Source organism: Sceloporus undulatus, chromosome 1 (assembly GCF_019175285.1).
Source record: "Sceloporus undulatus isolate JIND9_A2432 ecotype Alabama chromosome 1, SceUnd_v1.1, whole genome shotgun sequence".
Classification (NCBI taxonomy): Eukaryota; Metazoa; Chordata; class Lepidosauria; order Squamata; family Phrynosomatidae; genus Sceloporus; species Sceloporus undulatus.
The window spans coordinates 77,591,032-77,615,359 of NC_056522.1; the positions used below are offsets into that span (position 1 = coordinate 77,591,032).

At 38.2% G+C, this 24,328-nt stretch overlaps 1 protein-coding gene across 9 annotated transcripts in view; it reads right to left on the reverse strand.

Annotated features, from left to right (window-relative positions):
• QKI (QKI, KH domain containing RNA binding) overlaps nucleotides 1–24,328 on the reverse strand; it is a 194,712-nt gene that overhangs the window by 81,758 nt on the left and 88,626 nt on the right. For all 9 annotated transcript variants that reach the window (XR_006104603.1, XM_042474590.1, XM_042474563.1 and 6 more), the window contains exon 4: nucleotides 9,325–9,468. Coding sequence is in view for 8 of the 9 variants with exons in the window: in XM_042474590.1 (XP_042330524.1) it covers nucleotides 9,325–9,468 (144 nt within the window). In the remaining variant the exon portion in view is untranslated. The remainder of the gene's footprint in view (nucleotides 1–9,324; nucleotides 9,469–24,328) is intronic.

A 24,328-nucleotide genomic window follows, 5' to 3' on the forward strand; every position in this document is an offset into this window, starting at 1 on the left:
ATCAACTCAAGGAAAGTTAACAACAAAAATTAATTACTAGAAAGATCTGTGTATTTTCTTTCCATTTTTTTATAAATCAGACTCCTATATTTGATTATACGGACCAAAGGAACTTACAACAGTGATGTCTACAACAGATTATGGGGCACTAACATTACAGCATTATTATTTTTTTGAATTAGGATTAAAGAAACATGCCTCTGTTTAAGATGATTAAACTAGGCTTCTAGACATAGAAAGCAAATTAAATTCTACAAACTGTTAGAGATAAGATTATGATGACCATCGCAAGGCTTGAAAATATCTGATTTTAATCTTTTCTCTTAAGTGCTGTTTAGGGTTTAGATTTACAGGCTTACACATGTAACATGACAATTCTACACATCAGACAACTTGACCCAGTGTTTCTCAGACCTTTTACCCTTGTTACCCGTTTCACATCTACATGTGGACCCCACTTCCCACCCCCACCTGACATAGTATATGAGTAAACATTTTGTTTTAGTATGTGCATTTTCATCCACACATTCATGCATATTAATATTTTAACATTTTAAAAGGAAATAACATTGTTCAAATTAGATCAATTTTATTTAAATGAATTCAGTACAGCCCTACTCACATGCATCAATGTTCACGCTCTTTCATTCTCTCCTTCACTCACATACATACTCATTTACTCTCTCTCACACACAGTCACATAAACATTCATTCAATTAAAGTAAATTTTACTTCTGGCTCTCTTAAAGGTTTATGAATATATTGAAAAGTTAATTTGACAATTTGACTAGCCAATAATTTCCTTGAACAACTGTATGTCAAAACAGTTCAGTAGCATTTATTTTTCTATAACTGCAATTGGGAATTCAAATGGATTGATTGGATCCATTCCTTCTGGATTAAATCCAGATTTATATAAAGGGATGATTTTAACAGATTTCTGAACAAGTATGTGCTTTCTGGAGCATCTTTCAGACAAGCAGAGCACTATTAAATGTGTCTTCAGAGTAAAAGCTGTAGTCTCAATCAATCCCATCAATGCTGTGCCTCTTTTAAAAGAGTTGAGCAAATAAGAAGAGCTGTACCACACCAAGACTGATTTAAGCCTGATTTAAGTGACTCAATCCTGCATTGACCAAATAGATGTCTATGGCAAACCCACAAGTAGATCATGTACACATCAATGCTCTCCTTTTCATGTTTCCCAAGAATCTGTATTCAATGGTAAGTTGCCTCCAGTACTAGTGGTAATATAACCATTGACCTGAAGTTTCCACCATTAGGCTTTACTAGATGACTTTAGGTCCTGTATCATGTGAAGGGGGAAATATGATTCATTTTGGGACTCATTATCAAAGCAACAAAAAATACAACTGCCAATATAATGCCTTTATATAAATCTCTTGTGTGACTCTAATTAGAACATAATTTGGAGTTTTGGTTACTAAACTTTCCCAAAAAATTGTAAAGTTGGAAAATGTGCAAAACAGGGCAACCCAAATTATTAAGGGGCTAGAGCAACTCCCTATGAGAAAAAAGTACAATATTTGGGGGTGATTAGCTTAGAAGAAAGAAAAATAAAAGGAATAGCATAAACATACATAATATACATTTGAAAATAAATTCTCCCCCACCCCACAGCATTGTGCTGACAATATTGGGTTGAAGTTTTCTTTTGAGCAATCTACCACAAACCCAAAATCCATTTTCTGTTCAGTCACTGCCAGCTCAGACCCTATCAACATATATGTACACAGTTAGGTCCCCCCGCCATATGAATCACAGTTCTTTACAACAAATCACATTTGTCATTTGAATGTGCATCTCTCCCTTTGTGCACAATTGGTGTACACTGAGTTAAGGCTGGTGTTTTTGTGTCCCAATATTACAATATTCTTCACTATATTGTTTGTTTGTTTGTTTATTTATTTATGGCATTTATACCCCGCCCTTCAGCCCTAAAGGCTCTCACATATTATGTATGTGATGTTACTCTTAAATCATGGGATTTAAAGTAGAAGTACAATTACATAAAGGGTGTAATTTAAGTTTGAACTAGAAAAGTTTTCACATTTGAATCATCATAATTTATTTATATAGTGCCATCAATGGATATGGAACTTTGCATGTAAAAAGAACAACAAAAAGCTGCCAGCACTGCCAAAGGCATACAATCTAAAAATTATATACACAGGGGTGGGGGTGGGGAGGCAGGACAATAATGAATCAGTTTCAGTGAGTAGCAATTGTGTAAGTTTCACAATCACTTACACTAACTTTTTCCATTATGGTATTTATGCTATTTTGAAGAGGTAAAATGCCCATTAAATTTGCTTCTATTCTATACAATTTTTAAATCATAAAAAATCACAGCCCAACTTACTTTTTCTGGGAGGGGCTTATCAACCTTTGGAAGACCTGGAACATGACACAAAAACTGGAATTAGAAAGGGGAAGCCCCTTACCTATTCGGAGAATTCTTCCTAAGTGACCCCTGTCCAGCCAAGTACTAGGTGAGAGCACTGGAAATTTAACTACCAATGCACAAGAAGTTCCATATTGCAGAAGGACACAAGCTGTTTGAAGCAGAGGTATTACTTACTCCCCACAGTTTCTATCTTTTAGTCATAAAAAATATTTTCCCAGAGGGAAGCAGTAGGGATACTTGACCAGACAATGGCACTTTGGAAGAACTCCAGTTACAGGGGAAGCAACCTCCATTTCTCATGCAAATTGTCCTATCCAATTATGGGCCTGGGAAAATAAAAGCAGTATCCAAAGAATTAGAATTATTTCAAGCACATTACTACTGGGAACAACAGATTCTGCTGTCCAGAAGAAGGTAGGTTCAAATGAGGCCTCATAAGTCTGGAAAGTGTATAGTACAAGATATTATCAAGAATTCTGATAAAATACATTTGTACCCCAAGATTAAAATATGAGACACATCTCTGTGTAATCATCCAATAGAAAATGATTTGCTCCTTTGATTTTCACATTTCAATGTACACGCACACACACACTTCCCCACAGGCCCTTGATACAGCATTTTGTCCTCAGCTGACACAAACAGCTTGAAGCCACCCCTTGACAAAGTTGGATTGGCCATGGCAAACAGGTTGAGACCCCAATCCAACCCAAATAGGAGTAGCAAAGAGCTGCTCCTATTGGGGGGGGGTGGAGGGGCCCCACCACAGCTTGGGGGCATGTGGAAGCCCCCTGGAAGCTGCCTGGCGTGTAATCGCTGGCTTGACTTCTGGGTGACTTGGAGATGTAATGCACATAAATGCCAAGCAGCAAGCCAGTTTGAAGCCAGCTGAAGCTGCTGGTCTGTTTCGGCCCATGGCTTAGTATAAAAAAAATAGTTTCATGAGGACAAAACAGTTAAGGTCACACATGAGACGAAAACAAGCCTACATTTTCCCAATAAAAATTATACTGCACCAACATGAGATTTAACTTTACAGATGATGCAATAAAACTCGGAATGTCTGGGGGCAGGACCTTGTACTGAAGACAAGTCTGGAAAAGCTTTAAATTACAAAACCACTATCGCCACTGAAAATAGCACAATGAAGTACACCCACAAATCCTTCTCATCTAATATACTTTTTAAAAATAGCAAAAGTGAATCTACATTAACTCAACACTATTTTTGTCAACTGTCTATACCTAAACATTTCTGGAAAAAACATATCCAAAACAGAAAGTAATTCTCCTGGAGTTTAATGAGCACATCTGCTTTTTTTTTTCAGCCTTATCCAGTAAGCTATTCAGAGTATTAAGCAGCTTTAAAACCTAATTTAGTTCAAACAGAAGAAAATAACCTTTTACTTGTGCTTCAAAATTAGCAAGTAAGAAGACAGAATTCACAGGCAAAAGAGGGGGGAAATTAAATTGGAAGGGACCATGCTTTTATGTTCTCAATAATAAATTTCATAAAGACAGCAATGATAGTCTGTTGGAGTATAAAAAGAAAGAAAGAGTACTGGGGCACCAATAAGACTAGCCAATTTATTTCAACATAAACTCCTGATTCTCCATCTGAAGAAAGTGACCAGACTCTATAAAAACCTAGACTAATTAAACTAGTTGTCCTTAAAAGGTTAAGAGTTTTCCTCAATTTCACCAATGTTTATTTTATGTAAACTAACTTTTGAGATGTGCTGACTTGTTTCAAATCACATACAACACAATTTAAGTCAACTTCTGCAAAAGAAACTGATGCAGCTTTGAGAGCATGTTTCATTGCTGGCAGCAATCACCAGGTCTCATTTGAGTAAAAATGATATAAAACAGAGGGCTCACCTCACAAGTAAGAATAAATGCTGGATAGCCCTTCTATAAGTTAAGACCCAATTCACTTATTTAAGGAACCAGAAGAAAGTAAGTAATGCATGCTTCTCCAATCTTTGCTTCTGTTGTTAACTGATATCCATATTTCTGACATGACAGGTTAAGTGGGAGCTAGCTGTAATGATCTGAATGTTGCACTAGTACTCCTGGAGACCAAGGAGAGCCTGCTTGGCCATGCTTCTCTGATGGCAAAAGCTATCATATTTGCTTAGGTGCCATCAGTTGTAGCACTATGTTGCTCTTCTTCATTATAGGGTTTGTTCATAACTTAGTTGTGTGTGCCTTCAAGTAGTTTCCAATTTACAGCAACTCTAAGGCAAACCTAACATGGAATTTTCTTGGCAAGATTTGTTCAGAGCCTTTGCCTTTTTAGAAGGGTGAGAGAGTATGACTTGTGCAAGGCTACCCATTAGGTTACCATGGCTGAGCAAGTAGTTGAACCCTTGTCTCCAGAGCTGAAGTTTAATGCTTAAACGGCTATGCTATGTATTTTGCTTGTACAAAATTAAGGGTTTTATTCTTTTAACTTTTCTTCAGTATGCTAAACAGTATAATTTTATATACTAATGAAGATAATATAGCAATGCCAAAATAAATAGAAACATCAGCTTCATTTATATACCACTTCATACTGCACTAAGGAGTCTCTAAGCAGTTTATAACTGTAAACTAAATGCCCCCAACAAGCGGAGTACTCATTTTAGCAACCCCAGAAGGATTCCAGGCCGAGTCAACCCTGGAGCCCTTGGCTGGGATTGAACTCACAACCTTGTGGCTTGTGAGTGAGTGGCTGCAGTACCAGCATTTAAACAATGTGCCACCAGGACTCCCAAGGTATGTAAAACACAAAATAGCTTGAGCCTCAAAGGAAGCTCCTCATCACAAAAAAGCAGTCAAAGGAGGACTGACCAGACACAGTAGTTTCCAAAAGCAACAAAATACTCAGTCTCAGTTGGAAAAGCACAAAAGTTAGCCTGCTTTAGCCCATTATAGTCTCCTGGAACTAATCTGGAAATAATCCACAATGGGCACACTCCTATGTTTGAGGGACTACAACATTTAATGCAGATCCCATGTGGCATGTATGTGTGTGTGCATATCTCTTTTGAATAAGTATCTCACAGGTTGTACTTCTTGAATTTCTATGCCTTCAGGCCCCGCTGTTCACAGTGCTTACTTAACAGGTACCTCTACCACTCCCCATGTGAACTGAATCTATATCTGAGCATGATTCTGATTTGCACTTGTTGCATTTGACCAATAGGCTGTCCATTAAAATCTATGCTTCAGTGCATTCACATGCCAGCTTTCTGGCACCATCATTAAGCACAATCAAAAATTTCAGTTCAATAGTTTAGACCAGGGGTAGGCAACCTGCGGCCCGCGGGCCAGATGCGGCCCGGTGAGGCCTTGGGACCGGCCCCAGCCCAGTCCTGCTGCCGATTGCAGCCGGGGCCTTTGGCGTCTTGCGCAAGGGGCATGGTGGGACAATTGTCTATAGAAGCCTCAGAAACATGCATTTATCTTAACATTTTTTAAAAAATCAGCAATTTTTTTTTGCGTGTCCTCCATTTTTTATTTAAAAAGTTCCCTCCATTTGAAAATTTTGTCCTACATTTGTCCCGGTTTATTTATTTAATTAATTTCTTTAAAAAAATAAAACATTTAATTATTTATTTTTTGGCTTCGGCCCCCCAGTTGTCTGAGGGCCAGCAACCCAGCCCCCGGCTCAAAAGGGTTGCCTACCCCTGGTTTAGACCATAGTTAACCTTCATCACTGCTAATACTGGCATCAACAAACTGTTTACTCACCACTGGATGGTGGGAGAGGGAGACCATTGGTTCTAGAAAACAATTATGTGATCCTGAGGGCACTCCCAAATTAAAAACGTTAAGTCAAAAAGAAACAGTTTTATATCTGTATTTAAGTTAGAGAACAACTTTTAGTACAAAAGGTTGAAAATAAAAACAATTCTAGTACTTTTTGGATCACATTTGATAAGCCAACTAAGCAGTATTGATGAAGAACTACATTTCTGTAAATTGTCCTTCTAATGTCATATGTGGTGCAGTACACTACACGTTTCAAATATCTAGCATTAGCCACAATTATTCAAACAATTTTGTCCTCAAAAATCTATGTTATTGCCAAGCAATAAACAAGTTTCTAAGTAAATAAAATCCACAATGAAATGGATACATAAAACCACTTTCACATGTGTTAAAACATTAACAAAAAAACACAAAAAACAGTACATAACTAACATTACAGAACAGAAGAAAGATTTACATTAAAAATCTTGGTCCAGGGGAAAAAAAGGTTACTAACCATGTGCAGTTAGTAAGCAACAGCATACATCACAGAAGCATTCTTATCAGAATACCTCAATCTTTTTATCCTGATCTAAACTGATTAAACATCTCACTTTTCCCTAGGGCTTATGAATTAGTTCTTTGACTACATTTTTACAGCAAATTTAATACAGCCAAGTGCAAAAAAATAATAATGATATGACAAAAAAAAACCCTGCTACAACCTATTCTCTCTGTCTCTCTCTCTCTCTCTCTCACACATACACACACAACACACACTTTTTTACTGAGACCAATTCTACAAGCAAAGATTGTAGCCACAACACTGTAACACATACATCTTTCAACAAAACTAACTGTTTTATGATGAGGGATTCAAGCTTTAAAGGTTTTTATTAAGAAATCAGCAAAAAGTGACTGACTGACAAAGTGGGACTAATGTAATGTATTTATGTATTATTTATTTATGTGTTATTGCATTATGGGTCAAAATGTTCAAAATGTTAAAGGGAAATCAAAATATGATGTTTTTAACAGATAAAAGTGAGTAATCTTATATTCTTATGCTGTCTTCACTGTTTTCAAAAAGGCACTTAACATTAGGCATTAGCAATGTGTGTTCTTAAATGTAGACATCTAAATCTGTTAAAATGAAAGTAACTAACTACATTTTAATTCATAGACAGCTCTAATTATTAACAAGTAAATATATTTAGAATTGAGTTATTGCTCTCAAATAAAGTTCTACATAGCCAGCAATAACCAAATTATGCTAGTAAATTTTATAATGTATCATCATTTAAGTGTGAAAAACATAATCTGAACAAGCTGGATGTGTACATGTGAGTGTTGTTGTTATATACATAACATTGCTTATAACATAGCAAAATTAAAACAGCTAGATAACCATAGCATATAAGATTTAAAACATGACAATTAAAAAGAAAATCAACAAATGTTGTCCCCAGATTATTTATGCTAACTCTCTGCTTTGTATAATGAACTCTTAAATTATGTTCATTAAACAATTTTTGAATATGGTACTACAGTATGTATACATGTGTGTATAATATTTTGATACTATTTTCTTTCCTTTGCATGGAAGACACTTATATTAAATTTTAACAAGCGTTCCACTGAAAATAGTATATAGCACACTGTTTAACTCCTTGAAAACATTTTAAAATTCTACATATCCTGACCGTATGGTGCCTGTAAGCGCATATGAACATATAGAATGAAATCTCTCCTTCTCCAAAATGTTATCATTCTGCAGCTTAAATGGCAATATACCTATGAATGAGTAATCCATAGTAAATCAGAAGCTGTCTATATATTTTAAACATTTTGTTCTATTACCACAAGGAAATCTTTTCTTAAAAACCGCCTCACTCATACATTTCAGTTATAGAAATGTGTTCCTAACAAGGCAATTTATGGAGGAAGAACACAAAATCTGTTAAAAAATAACAAATAGCTGACTAAATCTGAAGTTGAACACAATTATGAAATCAAGCTTTCACAGTCAAGGATTCAGAATTTAGCAGCTGGACACAATTTATAACATTGCTTTAAGTGTGTCCAAGGAGTCTGCTATGCTATGCTATGCCCAAGGAGTTTGCTATGCTCTGTGGAAATTTATCACCAGCCTACTTTGAGTGGCAATCCTTCATATTATGTCACAAGTTTAAAAAGTAATTTGTCACACAGCACAGGTGTTCTTCTAACTTTTTAAGTCAACAGCTTCATGTGGCCAAAGGTCTCTGAAACAATCCACAGTTCTCATGTATCATCTACTTATGTATACTCTATTTTTAAAATCATATAGGTTAGAGGTGCTCCTGGTCGTTCAAAAGGCAGATCAGATAACAAAGATTCAGCTTGCGTGAAAACTGGGTTACAATCCCCCTGAAGACATACGTTTGCAGTTTGGACTTATCCTGGGATTCTGAAGCTGCTAGGAGTGCTTTTACAGCTTGTGTGCCAACTGTACCCATTCCTTCAGACACCAGATCTGGCCATGTAACCAAAGGTACATACTTGGGTGCACTTTCTCGCTGGCTCCAAGTCATGTGTCATCTAAATGCCCTGCCTTGAAGCCAGCTGGAAACCTGATTATTTTAACTGTCTATTTCGCCCCTAAGTCTATGAAAGCTTATGATACAACTTCTTTCTCTCAGGCCTGAAGCAGACAGGCAAAAAGTGCCATCTTCAGGCCTCTTCAGGAGCAGGGCATGCAGACAACACACACCCCCAAGGCATCCGGAAGCCATGCCGAGCAGGAGAAAGCTGGCACAAAAGGAGCGGAGAAAACCTGCTCCTGCCAGTGTCCCATTTGGCACCGCGGCAGTGGTCTGCTTCCAGAGCAGGACATCTGGTTACTGCAGTTCTGTGTTGATCAGGGGCTCACCAGGGCTGGATTGGCCAGAGGCTGCTCTAAGCTGCCGTCTGCTTCCCTATTCAGTCTCAGAGGTGCTACAAGATCACCTTAACTGTACTGCTCTTTTAAACTGTAAACCACCTTGTGTCCCAATTTTAGAAGGAAGGTAGATGGGGTGTGTGTGTGTATCCTAATTCTATACACATAGCAGATATTTTTGACTCTCTGAGTCAGATAACATATCTCAAAGCATGAATTTCAATATAGTTACTTACTGCAGGTACCAACAATTTTTTTACTTCTTCCACAGCCCTCTTCAGTTTGATTTCTGCTCTATTTTGAGCATCTTCCACAGTGATCAGTACATGCAAGTCTTCATTCAGATGTTCCCAATTGGGCTTGCCTCTATTTTGTTCTTCCTGGAAAAAAACAAACAGCACATTTAATTTGTGTTCTTTCAACATAAACAGATTTCATACATTTGCATTATAAATCAAATCTCACCTAAAGATGTCACTGGTTTGTCACTAATATGGATTTTTGATACACAAAGCCATTTCCTAAATCACTGAATGAGGCTTGAATTTTGCCACTGTTGCCCAAGAAAAAATATGGAATGTATTAATGGTTATTTTGGATCTTTTAATCATTTACAAGTTCCAAAGGTACCATTTGTGCATCATTTATTCACTTGGAAGACAACTTAGGACTTTCTACACTTGTCAATGAAACAATGGGATTACAGAAAACTGAAGGCAAAGAGGCTGAATACCAACAAAACACTATGCCAGAAACTAAAAAAGAAAGTTAAGGAAAAGTATGAAATAGAAGACAGCGTGTAATTGTCAAGGTATTCTTGATCTCCTAACAACCAAGGTAGAATAAACACAATAGTAACAGATTAAATTTATTGCTGTATTGGATCCATTGCAAAATAACATTATGTCTCAACCAGTTCACTGTATCTTGAAATTATAGGAGGGGAAAAAACTATGATATTTTGAAGGTGATTGTTGATGTGATAATAGTTTCAAAACTTTTCCAAAATAAGAATCCTTACACAGTGTAACAAGAGTATCTAAGATTTTGTTTAAATGAATAATCCATGGCCAGTACTACCAGTAAGCATACTGTGAGAGCTGCTTTAGGCAGTGAATGCTATGGAGGGCACAGACTGCCTCCCCCAATTAACTTTCACTGTGGTCCCTACTTTCCACTCCTGCTTTCACATGCTGTGGAAGATGCAGTTCTGCTGCTAGTATTAAAATAATGTACAACTGCCACTCCTATTGACTTTTCTACCTGGAGTGTGGAAGGTGCTCCCTTATCCTTTATTTCATGACCCAAAATGTCTTGGGGTTGTTCCCTGCCTAGTTATATATGGGAATGTAAGGGACCACTTGGAACAAGTGATATACCTGGCCAGCACTGAATACTGTATTATATTAAAGAGCATTATAATAATTTGACATTTCATAGAGAAGTATGAAACAACTATGCAAATAGCCCATACATTGCCAAATCTAATTACAAATAAAAAGTAAAAGGCACAGAAAGATCTGGCTATTGCCACTGATTTAAAGGACATATACTGCAAGTTTGGAAACATACAGCTAATTCATCTACTGAATAAATTCATATTAAGAAATGTGAACATTGACTGTTCTACATTGGTAGGCACTTACAAAATTAAAATATAGTCTTGAAAATAAATATAGTCTTGAAAATAAATAGCTGTCACACACACTGATTATTTAAACTAAACAACTGCCATCCTTAAAGTAGCCAGTCTCTGATTTGCACCACATATGTGGGACCAACTTGTTCAGACTTGATAATTCGCATCCTGGAGAAACCATTGTGTCCAAGAAGTCACAGTACAATGGCCCTGGACTGTACCCATTACCCAAAAATTTTGAGTAGAGAGATCTTGTAGCACCTTTGAGACCAACTAAAGAAAGAGGTTGGCAGTATGAGTTTTCATAGACTTAAGTTTACTTTTTCAGAAGCATTCAATGGAGTGCTAAGCCAGGGACAGACTTATATATGCCCTAGGTGTGTGAGAATGTAAATTTAAATTCAAAATTCTTTGTGTATGGAAATGAATTGGGAAGCCCAGTTTTAACTATTGTTGTTTGTGAACAAGGGCACTGTGAACTAGCCATTGTGCATGGAAATGAAATGGCAAATCCAATATGGCATAGGAACTAGCATGTGGTGAAGAGATTAGATGAGTGTAGGACTCCCCATGAAGATGGGGTCAGGTAGTGTTGAAATGTATGTAATGTGCCAGGAAGCCATTATCTTTGTTCAGTCCATTGCTGAGGGAATGTAGACTGTGGATGATGTGGATGAATTACAATTCTGCTGTTTCTCTTTCCAATCTACCTTTGTAGTGCTTTTGTTCAGGGACTGTTGTTCTAAAGTTTGAGATGGAATGCACAGGGAGACTGAAATATTATGCCACTGGTTTTTGTGTAGTCCCATTCCTAGTGTCTGATTTATGTCCATATATCCTCTGGTGGAGGAACTGGTCTGTTTGCCCTATGTAGAGTGCTGACGGGCACTGATGACATTTTGACATAAATCACATTAGACAATGAACATGTGAAGGTCCCCCTAATATTGTGGGTGATGCCATTAGATTTGTGATGAGGAAAATTGAGACTGGAGCATGGATTTGGCGTGGCTTCCAGCCTCTTAGGACGCATGCATTATTTAAACAGCATACCTTCAAAGTGACCTGAAGCAGCTCTATTTTGACCTGTCTGTTCCAGCCCTATGTTAATTCAGAAATGTAGGATGAAATTTTCTTATCAAAACCACACTGGTAGAAGGTAGTAACATAACAAGAGTAAATCACATAATTACCTCAGCAGTTACTCTATTATCCTAGCTGATTTCCTTCTTTTATTCTCTATAAATACGCAACTATCTGCAAACTTCTCTTTCCCTCTCTTTTTCACACATAAGCATAGCATTTTGCTCTTAAGTATTTAATATTGGACACAATAATGGCACAATACACCTTCTAAGTAAAAAAACAAACATATTTTGTCCACTGTTTCCAAGTAAAGCTGCCTTCAAACACAGTAAAGCATTATTAATTTTCTTCATCACCAAGAAAAAAGAGATGTTTAATAAAAGTTTAACTGAGCACTTCCCCTGATGGGAAGAAAAGTGCAGAGCCACTACTTTCCATATCAAACAAAGCAGGTAATTAACAGTGATTCTGGCACAGTCCCTTATCACCAAAATACACAACACTGCTAAGTTCTCCTCAGTGCCACTTGCTCTGCTACAACAAAGCACAGCTGATGTTTCAGGGTCACATTCATTCATATAACACACAAGCATAAATTTATTTCTCAGACACTATAATTAAACACAAGAAGAATTCAACTCTAATATTCAGACACGCTTGCATGTAAATGTGATATTTCCCTCATCAATGATTGCCTTTCATTTTGCAGTTTCAAGTAGCTACAGTTCACTTAGTTTTGATTGCACAGCAATTATATATGCAAATAATCCAAAAATGCTTCTAAAATTTCTAGATTGTGAGCAATCAACCCTATTCTTTTTCTTCTGTACATACAAGCCTCTCATTACAAGACAATTGTCTTTCATAGATCTGTCAACAGATGTCTTTTTCTTAAATGTTAAAAAAATGAATAAATATGTTCAAGACACCACAGGCTGGATCCTGATTTAGTTGAGTGCAACGGAGAAGGAGAAGCAGACCCTGCCACCTGTCCTTCTCAACATCAACTGCTCCAAACCTCCTCCCACCACAACACTGCAAAAATACCTCATAGATGGTTAAGGGGAACTTCTTGAAAGGGACATTTTTAACTGTCTCTCCAAATTTTGGGAAACCTACCCTCTTTATCCCACTATATCACAGCTCACCCCATTCCACAAGATCTAACTGTCTTCTCTGTAGCATTGTCAATGAGCTAGAGCGCTACTACTGAGAGGAGAAAGTCTGGACAGTTGATTGCTGCACCCACTACGGTTGGACAGAATATTCAAATACTTGGAAGAAAAAAATAAGAAAGGTGTTCTTGAGTTTCCAAAAATCACAATGAGGAGACTCCTCCTCAATCCCTTTTCTTGTCCCCCCCTGCCAGTTGTCAAAAAGACTAAAGGACTATGCCTGCCCTCCCACCCTAAACTCATTTATTTCCTGCAATCCAGGAGTGTGGGGAGAGGCTGCTCAGCAAAGAGGACTGCCATCAAGGGATGTCAAGTGTGTGACAATAAAACCCGATAGCCAGTGTGTGACAATGAAAATCCATATTCATTGTGAACCTGCGGTCAGAACACAGGTATGGCGAATACAAACACCTTGGTCCTTTGCTTGGTTCCCCATCTCCATACACCTCATGTCATGCAGTGAGTAGGCAGGGGGACCAGGAGAAGATCCTTGAAGGCTACAACTTCTTGATCCTTGCCTGGAAGGGTACCCCTTCCTTGACCCTTGCAGCATACACACAAACACACTGATACCATACAGCGATGGGCTGCCTCATTTTTGAAGACATCTTCAGCAGGGAGAAAATGATTCATTCTCAGGTTCAAGAACAAATAGTTTAATAGAGTGCATCACCAGCACCCAAAACACATGCACCTAAGTGTGGATCTAACCCCAGTTTTTTTAAAAAAAAAATATCATGGAGGGAGCAAATCTCATAAAATTTTTGTCATGCTAAACATCAAACAATTTATCAATATTCCTGTAAGATTTTCAATGATATGTGAAGCACTTATGAACTGTAATTTTCATAAAAATAATTTAAAAAACAATACTGTTATGGGTCCAAAAATGTATATTGAGAGCTAGATAACATATATCTCTTTAGTTATAATTGCTTAGCGTGTACAATGATAAAAATACATTGTTAAAATCAGCATTTCAGATCCAGTCACATGTAATTGCTTCCAATTTTAAATCAATTTAAAAGCCTAATATTAAACCACTTACAGCACAATACTATACATGTCCTCTGAAAAGTAAGACCCATTAATGGCAATTACTCACAACTTTGGTTCAAAACACACTGCAGAACTAATCCAGTTTGGGACTGCTTTAACTGCTGTGCCTTAAAACTAGGGAATTCTGGGAACTCTAGTTTTGTGAGACATCTCATCTTTAATCACAACATAATGACTTGTTATTGTTTATAGCTGTCAAAAAGTGGCCATCAAAGCTCCTTGTTAAAAGTCAGGATGAAGAGAATCATTTGTCACTTTCAAAGCATAAACAACTTTCCAGTATTAATTTCTATCTACTCAGAGGATTAGATGCTTTTAAAAGAAAATCTGTTTGAACCAAAGCACAGTACAGATTGTTTCAATATGCTTTAAATTGACTGCAATCTAATCAAGACCTAATTTTAAGATACTCTTTAACAGCATATAGTAATAAAATGGACTGCCCTTTTAAAAAGAAACTCACAGTTCACTTCATTAGCTATGGATAATTAACTAAATCACAGATTTAATACAACAGCACAATAATTAGCTCGAATTCCACAAGTTAGTAATTTATTTTACTAATGGTAAAAGTTGACTATTCAAAGTTGCTTATCATAGCTTACACTGGTTTACCCTACTAACTTCATTTAACTGTTGGATCATGGGTATGAGCAACCACATCACCTTCTCACAAACTGAGTAAACAGCAGGCTACCCAAGTAAGAAGCAAGTTGTTTTACTTTAATTCTCTACAGGACTACTGTATTTGCTACCAAATTATGAGACCAAGTTGATTTGACAATGCCATCTGATTTCCAATTATTATTATTATTATTATTATTATTATTATTATTATTATTAATATTCCGCTTAATCTTGAGGAATCCAAGTGGATTACAGCAGTAAAACAAGATACAATTAAAAGAAAAAAGCATTAAAAGTTCCAAGATCCCCGTCCCTCCCCCCAGCCGGTCATAAAAACATAATGAATGCTAAAAAGAGGTTAAACTAAAAAAGAGATTAAAAACCAATGATGTACAATAAAAATTAAAATGAGATAAAATTTCAGGCGGAGATCGGGTAGAGTAAAAGGTAAATATGGAGAATAATGGGAGGGGGGAGGGGGAGGCAGGTTAACAAGGATGTACTAATCCGGAAAGGCCTACCGGAAGAGATCCATCTTAATAGCCTTCTTAAAGGTTTCCAAAGTAGTAATCTGACGGATCTCGTCTGGCAGTGCAATTAGTTTTCAAATTTCAGGTTCCTAGTACAAGGCACATAAAATAAGTAGTGTAATAAAAATGGCATATTGTTAAGGGTGATGAATCTGTGCCCCTCCAAAATACTGTTTTGAGTACAACACTGGGAGGCCCACCACTCCCCACTCCTCTGGTATAATACCAGGTATGCAAGACAGAGTCAGCTGTAAACCTGTTGGTTGTGGGGGGGTGGGTGCAACGTCACAAAATGGTAGCCTGGGATGGAGTTTATTGCAGCCACTCACTGCATCTCTGACAGGCCATGCACTGTAGAGAGTTCCTGTATTGATATGAATCAGTGGTGCTTTCTGCACCGGCATTTGGGACGTCCTCCGGACGTCCCATTTTAAAAAAGGGGCGTCTCTTATAGACGCCCCTGGGCCTAGTACGGACTCCGTCCGTACAAGATGGCGGCGCCCCTTCTACATGGGCGCCGCCATCTTTACATACTGGACGCACAGCGTCCAGACGTGTCGCGCCGCTTGTGACGTAGCGAGCGCGCCCCTGGCGCCTCGCTACGTCGCAAACGCGACGGTAAAAGAAGCTCCATTTTGGAGCTTCTTTTTTCGGTCCGCGCGGGAGTCGGGCCGTCTGAAGGCTCCGGCTCCCCCGCGGACCTACTGGCGGCGGCGGCAGACCGCCGCAAAGCGGCGGTCTGTACCCCGCCAGTATTTACCTGGAAAGAATCCCATGGAAATCAGAGAGGTTCTAACACTGAACAGGATGAAGTTGTTAAGAATTAATCCTGGTGCTCTTCTACTACCTCTCTTGCCTGCTGTTTATATGACCTACTTTTCTAGTTCTAGTGAAATAACTTTTGTTAAGGATTCTGTTCAAAGTTCCAGTCAACCATTACCCCCACTCTCCCTCTCTCACAATCCCCAGGGAATATACATGTATGTTGTTAAAACTGAGAACAGTTGGTGCAAGTGTGTTTTACATTCTCAAAGGCCTGTTACGGACTGCCAAAATAAAGCTGCTTCGGGTCTCTTTGGAGGGATGCTGTTTAAATGATGCATGCATCCTAAGAATCCGAAAGCTGCACCAAAGCTGCACTCCAGTGCTTAGGAATGGAATATGGCTTTGTCACGACCTCCGGACTCTTAGGACCCATGCATCATTTAAACAGCATACTGTACCTCCAAAGAGACCTGAAGCAGCTTTATTCAATGAGAATGAAGCCACACAGTATCGTGGCAATTGGCAGGACCTTGAATTCCTTAAAAAACAATATGTTAGAATGGATTTACATGCATCCACCCTGGCAGAGTATTGCAAGACAGCTCGCATTCCTAGAGGCCTCAGGATAAAAAAGGGTCAAGGCTTATTCAAAAATGATGTGGAGTTTAAAACAAAATGGGCCGCAATTCTTAACAAGTGTTCCTCAGACCTCATGTTACTTTTGGTAGATAGACTTAATTCAGAATTAGAACAAACCAAACTCAAGATTGATGAATCATTGGCTCAATTATCTTCAGATCTTTCTAGTCAGGATATTAAAAAAACGTATGGAATTGTTAGAAAGAGATTTGGACTCTTTTACAAAGGAACTCAAGGCGTACAAAATTAAAAAATTTAAACGTGATGAACTTGATTATGTTAATGAAACAGTTTATCCCTGGCTGAAGAGTTCATCTAGCAAGAAAGTACGCTTTGCAGAGAGACCTAGTTTTTCCTCAGATGGGGAATCCTCGGATGAACGAGGATATTCCACAGATACATCCACTAGAGAGGAACACTCAGATGAAGGTTTTTTACAAACAGGCCCACGATTACGCAGAACCACACGAACAGGTCCTCGCAATTCCAAATACAATCAAAAAAGAAGGACAAGGACCTAGTGGTAAATTTGTCCTCTTACAATTTGTCCCATGAAGAGCACTTGTTGTTAAATAAAGGCCTTTCATTTGTACCCACCCCTAATTATAATTCTTTTCTAACCAGAATAGATATCTTTAAACTTATAAGACAACTCAAATTGCGATTTTTCTTTGGGGATTCTTCCCAAAATTTCCAACATACTTTCAAACGCCCTTCCAAGTTCATTCCCCCTGTGTGCAATCACAATATAGCTACCTTTGAGGAGGTAGTATTAAGAGATGTTGAAAAATTAGAGGCTTCTTTAAGGAAACCATGGTACAATTTAAGTTATCAGGAACATTGCACCTTACAAAAGTTAGCCTCGAAACAGGAGATAGTAATCAAGCCAGCTGACAAAGGGGGAGCTATAGTACTCTTGGATAAAAAGGATTACTTACAAGAAGTACTTCGTCAACTTAATGATCACATCAGTTACCAAGCTTTGAACAAAGACCCCACTAGCTCTATTAAATTTGTAATTAAAATTTTAATACAAGAAGCAGAATTGTTGGGATACATAGATTCCTCTACAGCATCATTTTTGATACAGGAATATCCCCGTATTCCTATTTTCTATGTATTACCTAAAATTCATAAGGAAGGTTTTCCTCCACCAGGTAGACCTATCATTTCAGGGTCAGGGTCCCTTTTGGAACCTTTATCCCAATATTTGGATTCATTCCTGGCACCATTAGTAATTGAAGCACCTTCTTATATTAAAGATACCCGTCATTTCATACAGAGTATAGAGAACACAGAGATTAATCCTGAGGGATGTTTGGTCACCTTGGATGTAAATTCTTTATACACTTCCATTCCCCATGCTGAAGCCAGAGATGTTGTAGAACTTTATCTGCACTCTAAAAATGTGAAAAAACCTCCCATTCATTTCTTATTGGATATTCTGGATATTATTTTAGAAAAGAACTATTTCAGGTTTAACACTCAATTTTTCCTTCAAATTAAAGGGGTAGCGATGGGTAGCCCAGCAGCTCCAAGCATTGCCAATTTATACATGGCTCATTTAGAATCTACATATATTACTAATCCAGATAAGAATCCTTTTCATAAATATTTACAATATTATGGAAGATATATTGATGACATTTTTGTCATATTTTCTGATAGATCTAAAGTTGAGAACTTTTTCACCTGGATGAATTCTGTAAGGCAACATATTAAATTTTCATGCCAGTCCAACACCCAGCATATTTCTTTTTTAGATGTAGAAGTTTACATTCACAATCATAAGATTGGAGTCCGTAATTTTCACAAGCCCACGGACCGTAATTCCATGCTACATTTTTCCAGTTGTCACCCTCATCATCTGAAAAAAAACTTACCATATTCTCAATTCCTAAGATTAAAAAGAAATTCTTCCATCAACACTCATTATGAAAAGGCAGCTGATCAGTATCAATTAGAATTACAGGATAGAGCTTTTCCTCCTCATATAGTCCAACATGCTAGATACAGAGCTTCCCTCAAAGATCGCTCCACATTATTTCTCCCTTCCAATAGTACAACTGAGAACAGGATTATAGGATCCTTCACCTTCACTCATGCTGCTCATCATATCAAACATATTATACAAAAACATTGGCATATAGTTCAGAACATTCCAGGCTGTGCACAGGCACCCATTATAACTTTTCAGAGAACTAGAAATCTCAAGGACTCTTTAGTGCATACAGATTTTTATAAACATGCTCAGGAGCTTTCTCATGTAAGAGGACATCACAGATGTGGCCATTGCAGCTGTTGCAAACAATCTTTAAACATAAAATCCTTTATCCATCCCATATCAAAGGAATGTTATGAATTAAACTCATTCACTAATTGTAACTCCCTGAATGTCATTTATGTGATTTTATGCCCTTGTCAGAAGATATATGTAGGACAAACTTCAAGACCTCTAAGAATTAGAATATCGGAACATAAAAGTACCATCCAAAATAAAAGTTTAGATACCTCATTTGTCACACATTGGTCACAATTACATCACTCTCCAGAATCCTTAAAATTCTTTGTAATTGAACAAGTCAAGTTTGGTACTTTTTACAGTGGTAACAAACATACTAAACTCCTACAAAGAGAATCATTTTGGATTCATAAGTTGTCATCAAACATACCCAAGGGTTTAAACGATCGGTTGGATTTAAGTTCTTTTTTTATGAAATTGTATATATTGGTTAATATTGTACATATCAGAGACAGATATGGATATGGGAAGGAGGACAGGCAGATTATATAGAGCTATATTATGCTCATAATGTATTTAGAATGAGTCAGAGTTGTTAGGTACCTTTCAATTATTATAAGTGTTATTATGCATTCAGCTATGGTTTGGGCTTACTTTATGGGACATGTAGGATAGTATGTCTCTAGAGGATATACCTTTAAGAGAATTCAATGCATCATTCTATCACCTGCAGCCTATTGCTGAGGTAGAGTATATTATGACTTACTATTCCTGTGAACTTGTACCAGCATTCTTCTTATCAGTCAAGCCAAGCTGTTTAATGTTGTGGGTAAGATATAATGATTCAATTTTGTTTGTCAATTATATTATATTTTATTGTGTATTATGTTACTGATGGTAATTAATGTATCTTTGATTGTCAACCTTGTGCATTTAGAAGTATGGAACACACAATGTACTATATTAATCCGGTTATGAAATTAATATGCTGATGAAGACCTTGGTGAGTCGAAACGGCCACACAGGACTCCGGAGGTAGCCGTCCCATCTGAATTCAACCTATAAGGACCCTGCTACCAGCCAATATTATCAGTTCCAACTTCAAGTTTACTTGCTCCAAGCATCATCCATTATTATTGCTTTTTAGATTTTGGACTTTAATATTATGTTGCGGCAGTAGAACCACTTTCACTGCTAAAATCAGCAACATTGTTCACATGGACTGTTACCACTCCACTCTTCAGATATATATTGGCTATCATTGTTGTCTCTTGTAATTATGTACCTTGACATATATATCTTGTGAATAGAAATAGTCTAGTTATTACACAGATCTCTTGTTGTTCCCCTTTTGTTCAGTCTGTCTAAGTGTAAGCCTACTGCTCGTTTGTTGTTGTAGCAGAGACTTCTTTGCCAATCCCCACTGCAGAGCCTTGCTTTTAGGCAGAAAGGGAAAGTGGAGACACACAGAACCACTGGAGCATTTGATAAGTGGCCATGGAGCCATGTCATTGATGATAAGAATCTGCTTGGCCCTGAACTACCAAAGAAAGGCAGCCTTGGAGTTAATACTGAATGTTGAGTGCACAGAACTTGCTGCAAGAGATAACTTATCAAAATGTTTGGGAACAGCAAACACAGTACTATCAATTTCCAACACATGACAACGTAAAATTGTCCAGAGATGTTCAACCCAGATGCATTTGATTTTAATAGTTAAATATGAAGTGACTACTACAAAGTTAACAACTTTATCTAATCTCATGTTCCTTCCCAGACTGGGGCTCAAGGAAAGATATTAAAGACATTAGAAAGATTGCATTTAAAAACATACAAAAAATTTAAAACCAGATTAAACCAATAACTCTACTCTTTCTTCAACTCTTGACAGCTTTGCCCCTATTTCTGTGCATGTGTCTACCTCTACGAATAGGTCTCAGCCCTGGCTTACTCCCATTGTTACGTTCCTCTGGTCCTGCTCTCAAGCAGCTGGATGTCTTTGAAAAAAGTCCCAGGAGTGGGCCGATTTTATTCATTATAAATTCGTCCTTTTATCCCTCTCACATGCCCTGTCTATGGCAAAACAATTACTATAAATCATTGATCTGTGCCAATGAGAGGCACCTGCAGCATTTGTTCTCCTGCTTCAACTCCTTCCTAAAATCTTCTTCTCCCCCGTCTCTTCATTATTTTCCCCTACCAACTTCATCAACTACTTCATTACTAAGATCACTACTATCTGATCTGATATAGTTCTTCCTGACTTGTCTTCCATCACTAATCTTCTGGTATCTTCAACTAAAAAATTCTCCATGTTTCCTCTTCCAAACCTGCAACCTGTTCTCTTGATCCAATTCCCTCTCGCCTTCTAATCTCTATAGCCCCTTCTTTCCTCCCCTCGCTTCTCTTTATCTTTAATCTCTCTCTTTCTACAGGCTCCTTTCCCAGCCTAGGATCTCCACTGCCCCATCTCGGATTTGTCCCTTCTCACTCCTGGAACCTTCTTCCCCCACGAACACGGGTCATCACTTCTCTGACCACTTTTAAGTCTGAGTTGAAGACCATCCTGTTCAGGGAAGCGTTCCCAGGCACTGTGTGATTATTTATCTGATTTTTGATTGGATAGTTGATGTTGTGGTTTTTAATTGTTGCCTGTTTATTTTAACCAATTCTATTTATATTATTACCTATTGTTTTATACATATTTTGTAGATTGTACACCATTGGCAGGTTTTATTTTTATTGATTTAATCATGTGTATGTACAGAGCTGCGTACATTTACAGCACTACAGAAATAAACTATAATAATAATAATAATAATAACAACAACATTTATTTTTTTAAAAAAAGTTATACAATTTAAAACAATACCCTTTTGTTAAAAACCTTCAGTTCTAAAAAGCTTGTCTGGATAAATAAAGTCCTCACCTGCCGACAGAAAGGAGGGGGCCATCTTAGCCTGCCTAGGGAAAGAGTTCCAAAGTCTAGGGGGCAGGAATTGAGAAGGCCCACCATCATAACCTGAAAGGTGGTGAGATTGAGAGGAATGCCTCTCCTGTGTAACTCATGATCCTGGCAGGCTCATATGGGGAGAAACAGTCGGTCATATAACCTGCACCTAAGCTGTACAGTATAGGGCTTTATAGGTCATAACAAACACTCTGAATTGTTCCTGGAAACATGGCAGCTAATGATGCTGTTGGAGCAAGGAAGTTGCATGATCCCTCTAACCATCTCCAGTTACAGCTCTTTGTACCAATTAAGGGCCCAAACAGACAGGTCAAAATAAAGCTATGTCGGGTCACTTTGGAGGTATGCTGTTTAAATGACACATGCATCTTAAGAGGCTAGAAGCTGCGCAAAAGCTGTGCTCCAGTCCTTAGGACTGGAGCATGGCTTTGGCGTGGCTTCCGGACTCTTAGGACACATGAATCCTTTAAACAGCATACCTTCAAAGTGACTTGAAGCATCTTTATTTTCGCCTGTCTGTTTGGGTCCTAAGTTTCTGAACATTCTACAAATGCAGCCCCATGGACAACAAGTTACAGTAATTCCAAATGGATGTAAGCATGGCATGTGTCATGGTGGCCAGATCAGGCATCTGCAGGAACAGCTGCAAAAGTTAGGTTCACAGGAAAAGACCAGACAATGAAATCTTTCTAAAATAATTGAGCTGGAAAAGATTGGAACCACAACAGGTTGAAAGTGAATCTCAGGTACTTTCTTTGTTGTGGACAGATGCTTATATAAAAATAGGGGTCTCTTAGATTGATCTTTGCCAACCTGTCACCCACACAAATGAGCATAGTAGAAAGCACAATCATCTTGAAGTGTTTTGTAGGTAGGAATTCAGGTTATGCCCACTTCATCTCTGACATTAGATCTGGTTTTTAAGATGATTGAGAATCAGTTTCATTATCAGCAGTACTTCCTTCCTTTGCATTTCACATCGGTCTTGGAAAAACATGTTGGTCATCTCATCAGATTCCAGATGTTCTGGGTTTTTATACATGGTACAAGATGAGGGGTGCAATCATCTCTTCACCAACTTGATCACTGTGGAAACATCTCAAGACAAACAAAGGGGCAAACTTCCGTTCTTAAGACAAGGAGGGTTCTAAGCTACACAACCTTAACTGGACAATTTATTGAACTGCTGTCCTCTCCCTCATGATCACTAATTATCATGTATGCCTGGCTGCGTACTAGCAGTGTCTATGGGAGGGTGTGCCCCACCTTCTTGGAAAGCTTCCAGAAGAAGACAGGAAGGTTGTGACAGTCGTTCATATAAAGCAGTGGTTCTCAACCTTCCTAATGCTGTGGCCTTTTAATACAGTTCCTCATGTTGTGGTGACACCCAACTGTGTCTCTGTTCCTAAGACCATTGGAAATATGTGTTTTCCAATGGTCTTAGGTAACCACTGTGAAAGGGTCATTCAACCCCAAATGGGGTTGTGACCCAGAGGCTGAAAACTGCTGACATAGAGGCTTATGTGCTTTCTGTGCAACAGAACACTACCTCTCATCATCTCTGTGACTGCAAAATCAAGACTATGCATCGTGCTGTCACCTTGTGCTGGAGTCTACTTCTCTGGTTCATTCCCCAAAGTGAAGGACCAATTTGATTAGGAGAGGTTATTTAGTAGCAATACAGGTGTTAAAGTGGACCATTGCCAAAAGCATTTGCAAAGAAACTTGTCATCTCATCAGCTTCAAGAATAATCTTTCCACTGTCTACAGTTTGGCCTTGCCAGTCGCATGCACAATCACAGCACTTCCAATCTTCTTAGAGACTGTTCTTGCCTGAGTCTCACAGAGCCTTGTCAGAGATGTTGGTCTCCTAGGAGTATTAATAATAATCTGTGAAATTGAGTTCCTTTTCATCCCACTGTCAAGGGGTTATCCATTTAGCATCCCCATCGCCAGGGCCTCAACTCAAGAGCTCCTTTACAGAGGTGAGATCAAATGAATTTTTCTGTAACACAGCTATGAAGGCTTTTTCTTGGGGTAGTTCACAATCCCAAAGAATGACAGGGGCATCAACATCTGTGCATCTCCAGCATACCTTACCTACCTATTGAACCTGATTTGTACACAAATGGCTGTGCTCCGATGGTGAAAGACTGTCTTGGCCTCCAACAAAGACGTCTAGCAAGGTGGCAATGAGTTCAGGTGAAGAAGAGGAGGTGTTGGCTTCATAATCCACATCTGATTCAACCCCTTGTGGGAAGGATTATGTGATTATGTCATGGTTGATGCAGTTGCAGCACACTGCAGTTCCTTAGATACTGAAAATGGTACCCTGATGGGGTTGGTATAGCTTGTGTTGGTTGGTTAAGAAAGAGGTAGTGGACTGATATCGAGAGGCCATAGTTTGGCCAGACACGATGCAATGGCATTCAAAGGACAAGAAAACAAAGTGGAGAGCTGAAGATGAGTGTCATGCAAGGTTTTCAATAATGACTTGGGTGTCAGGC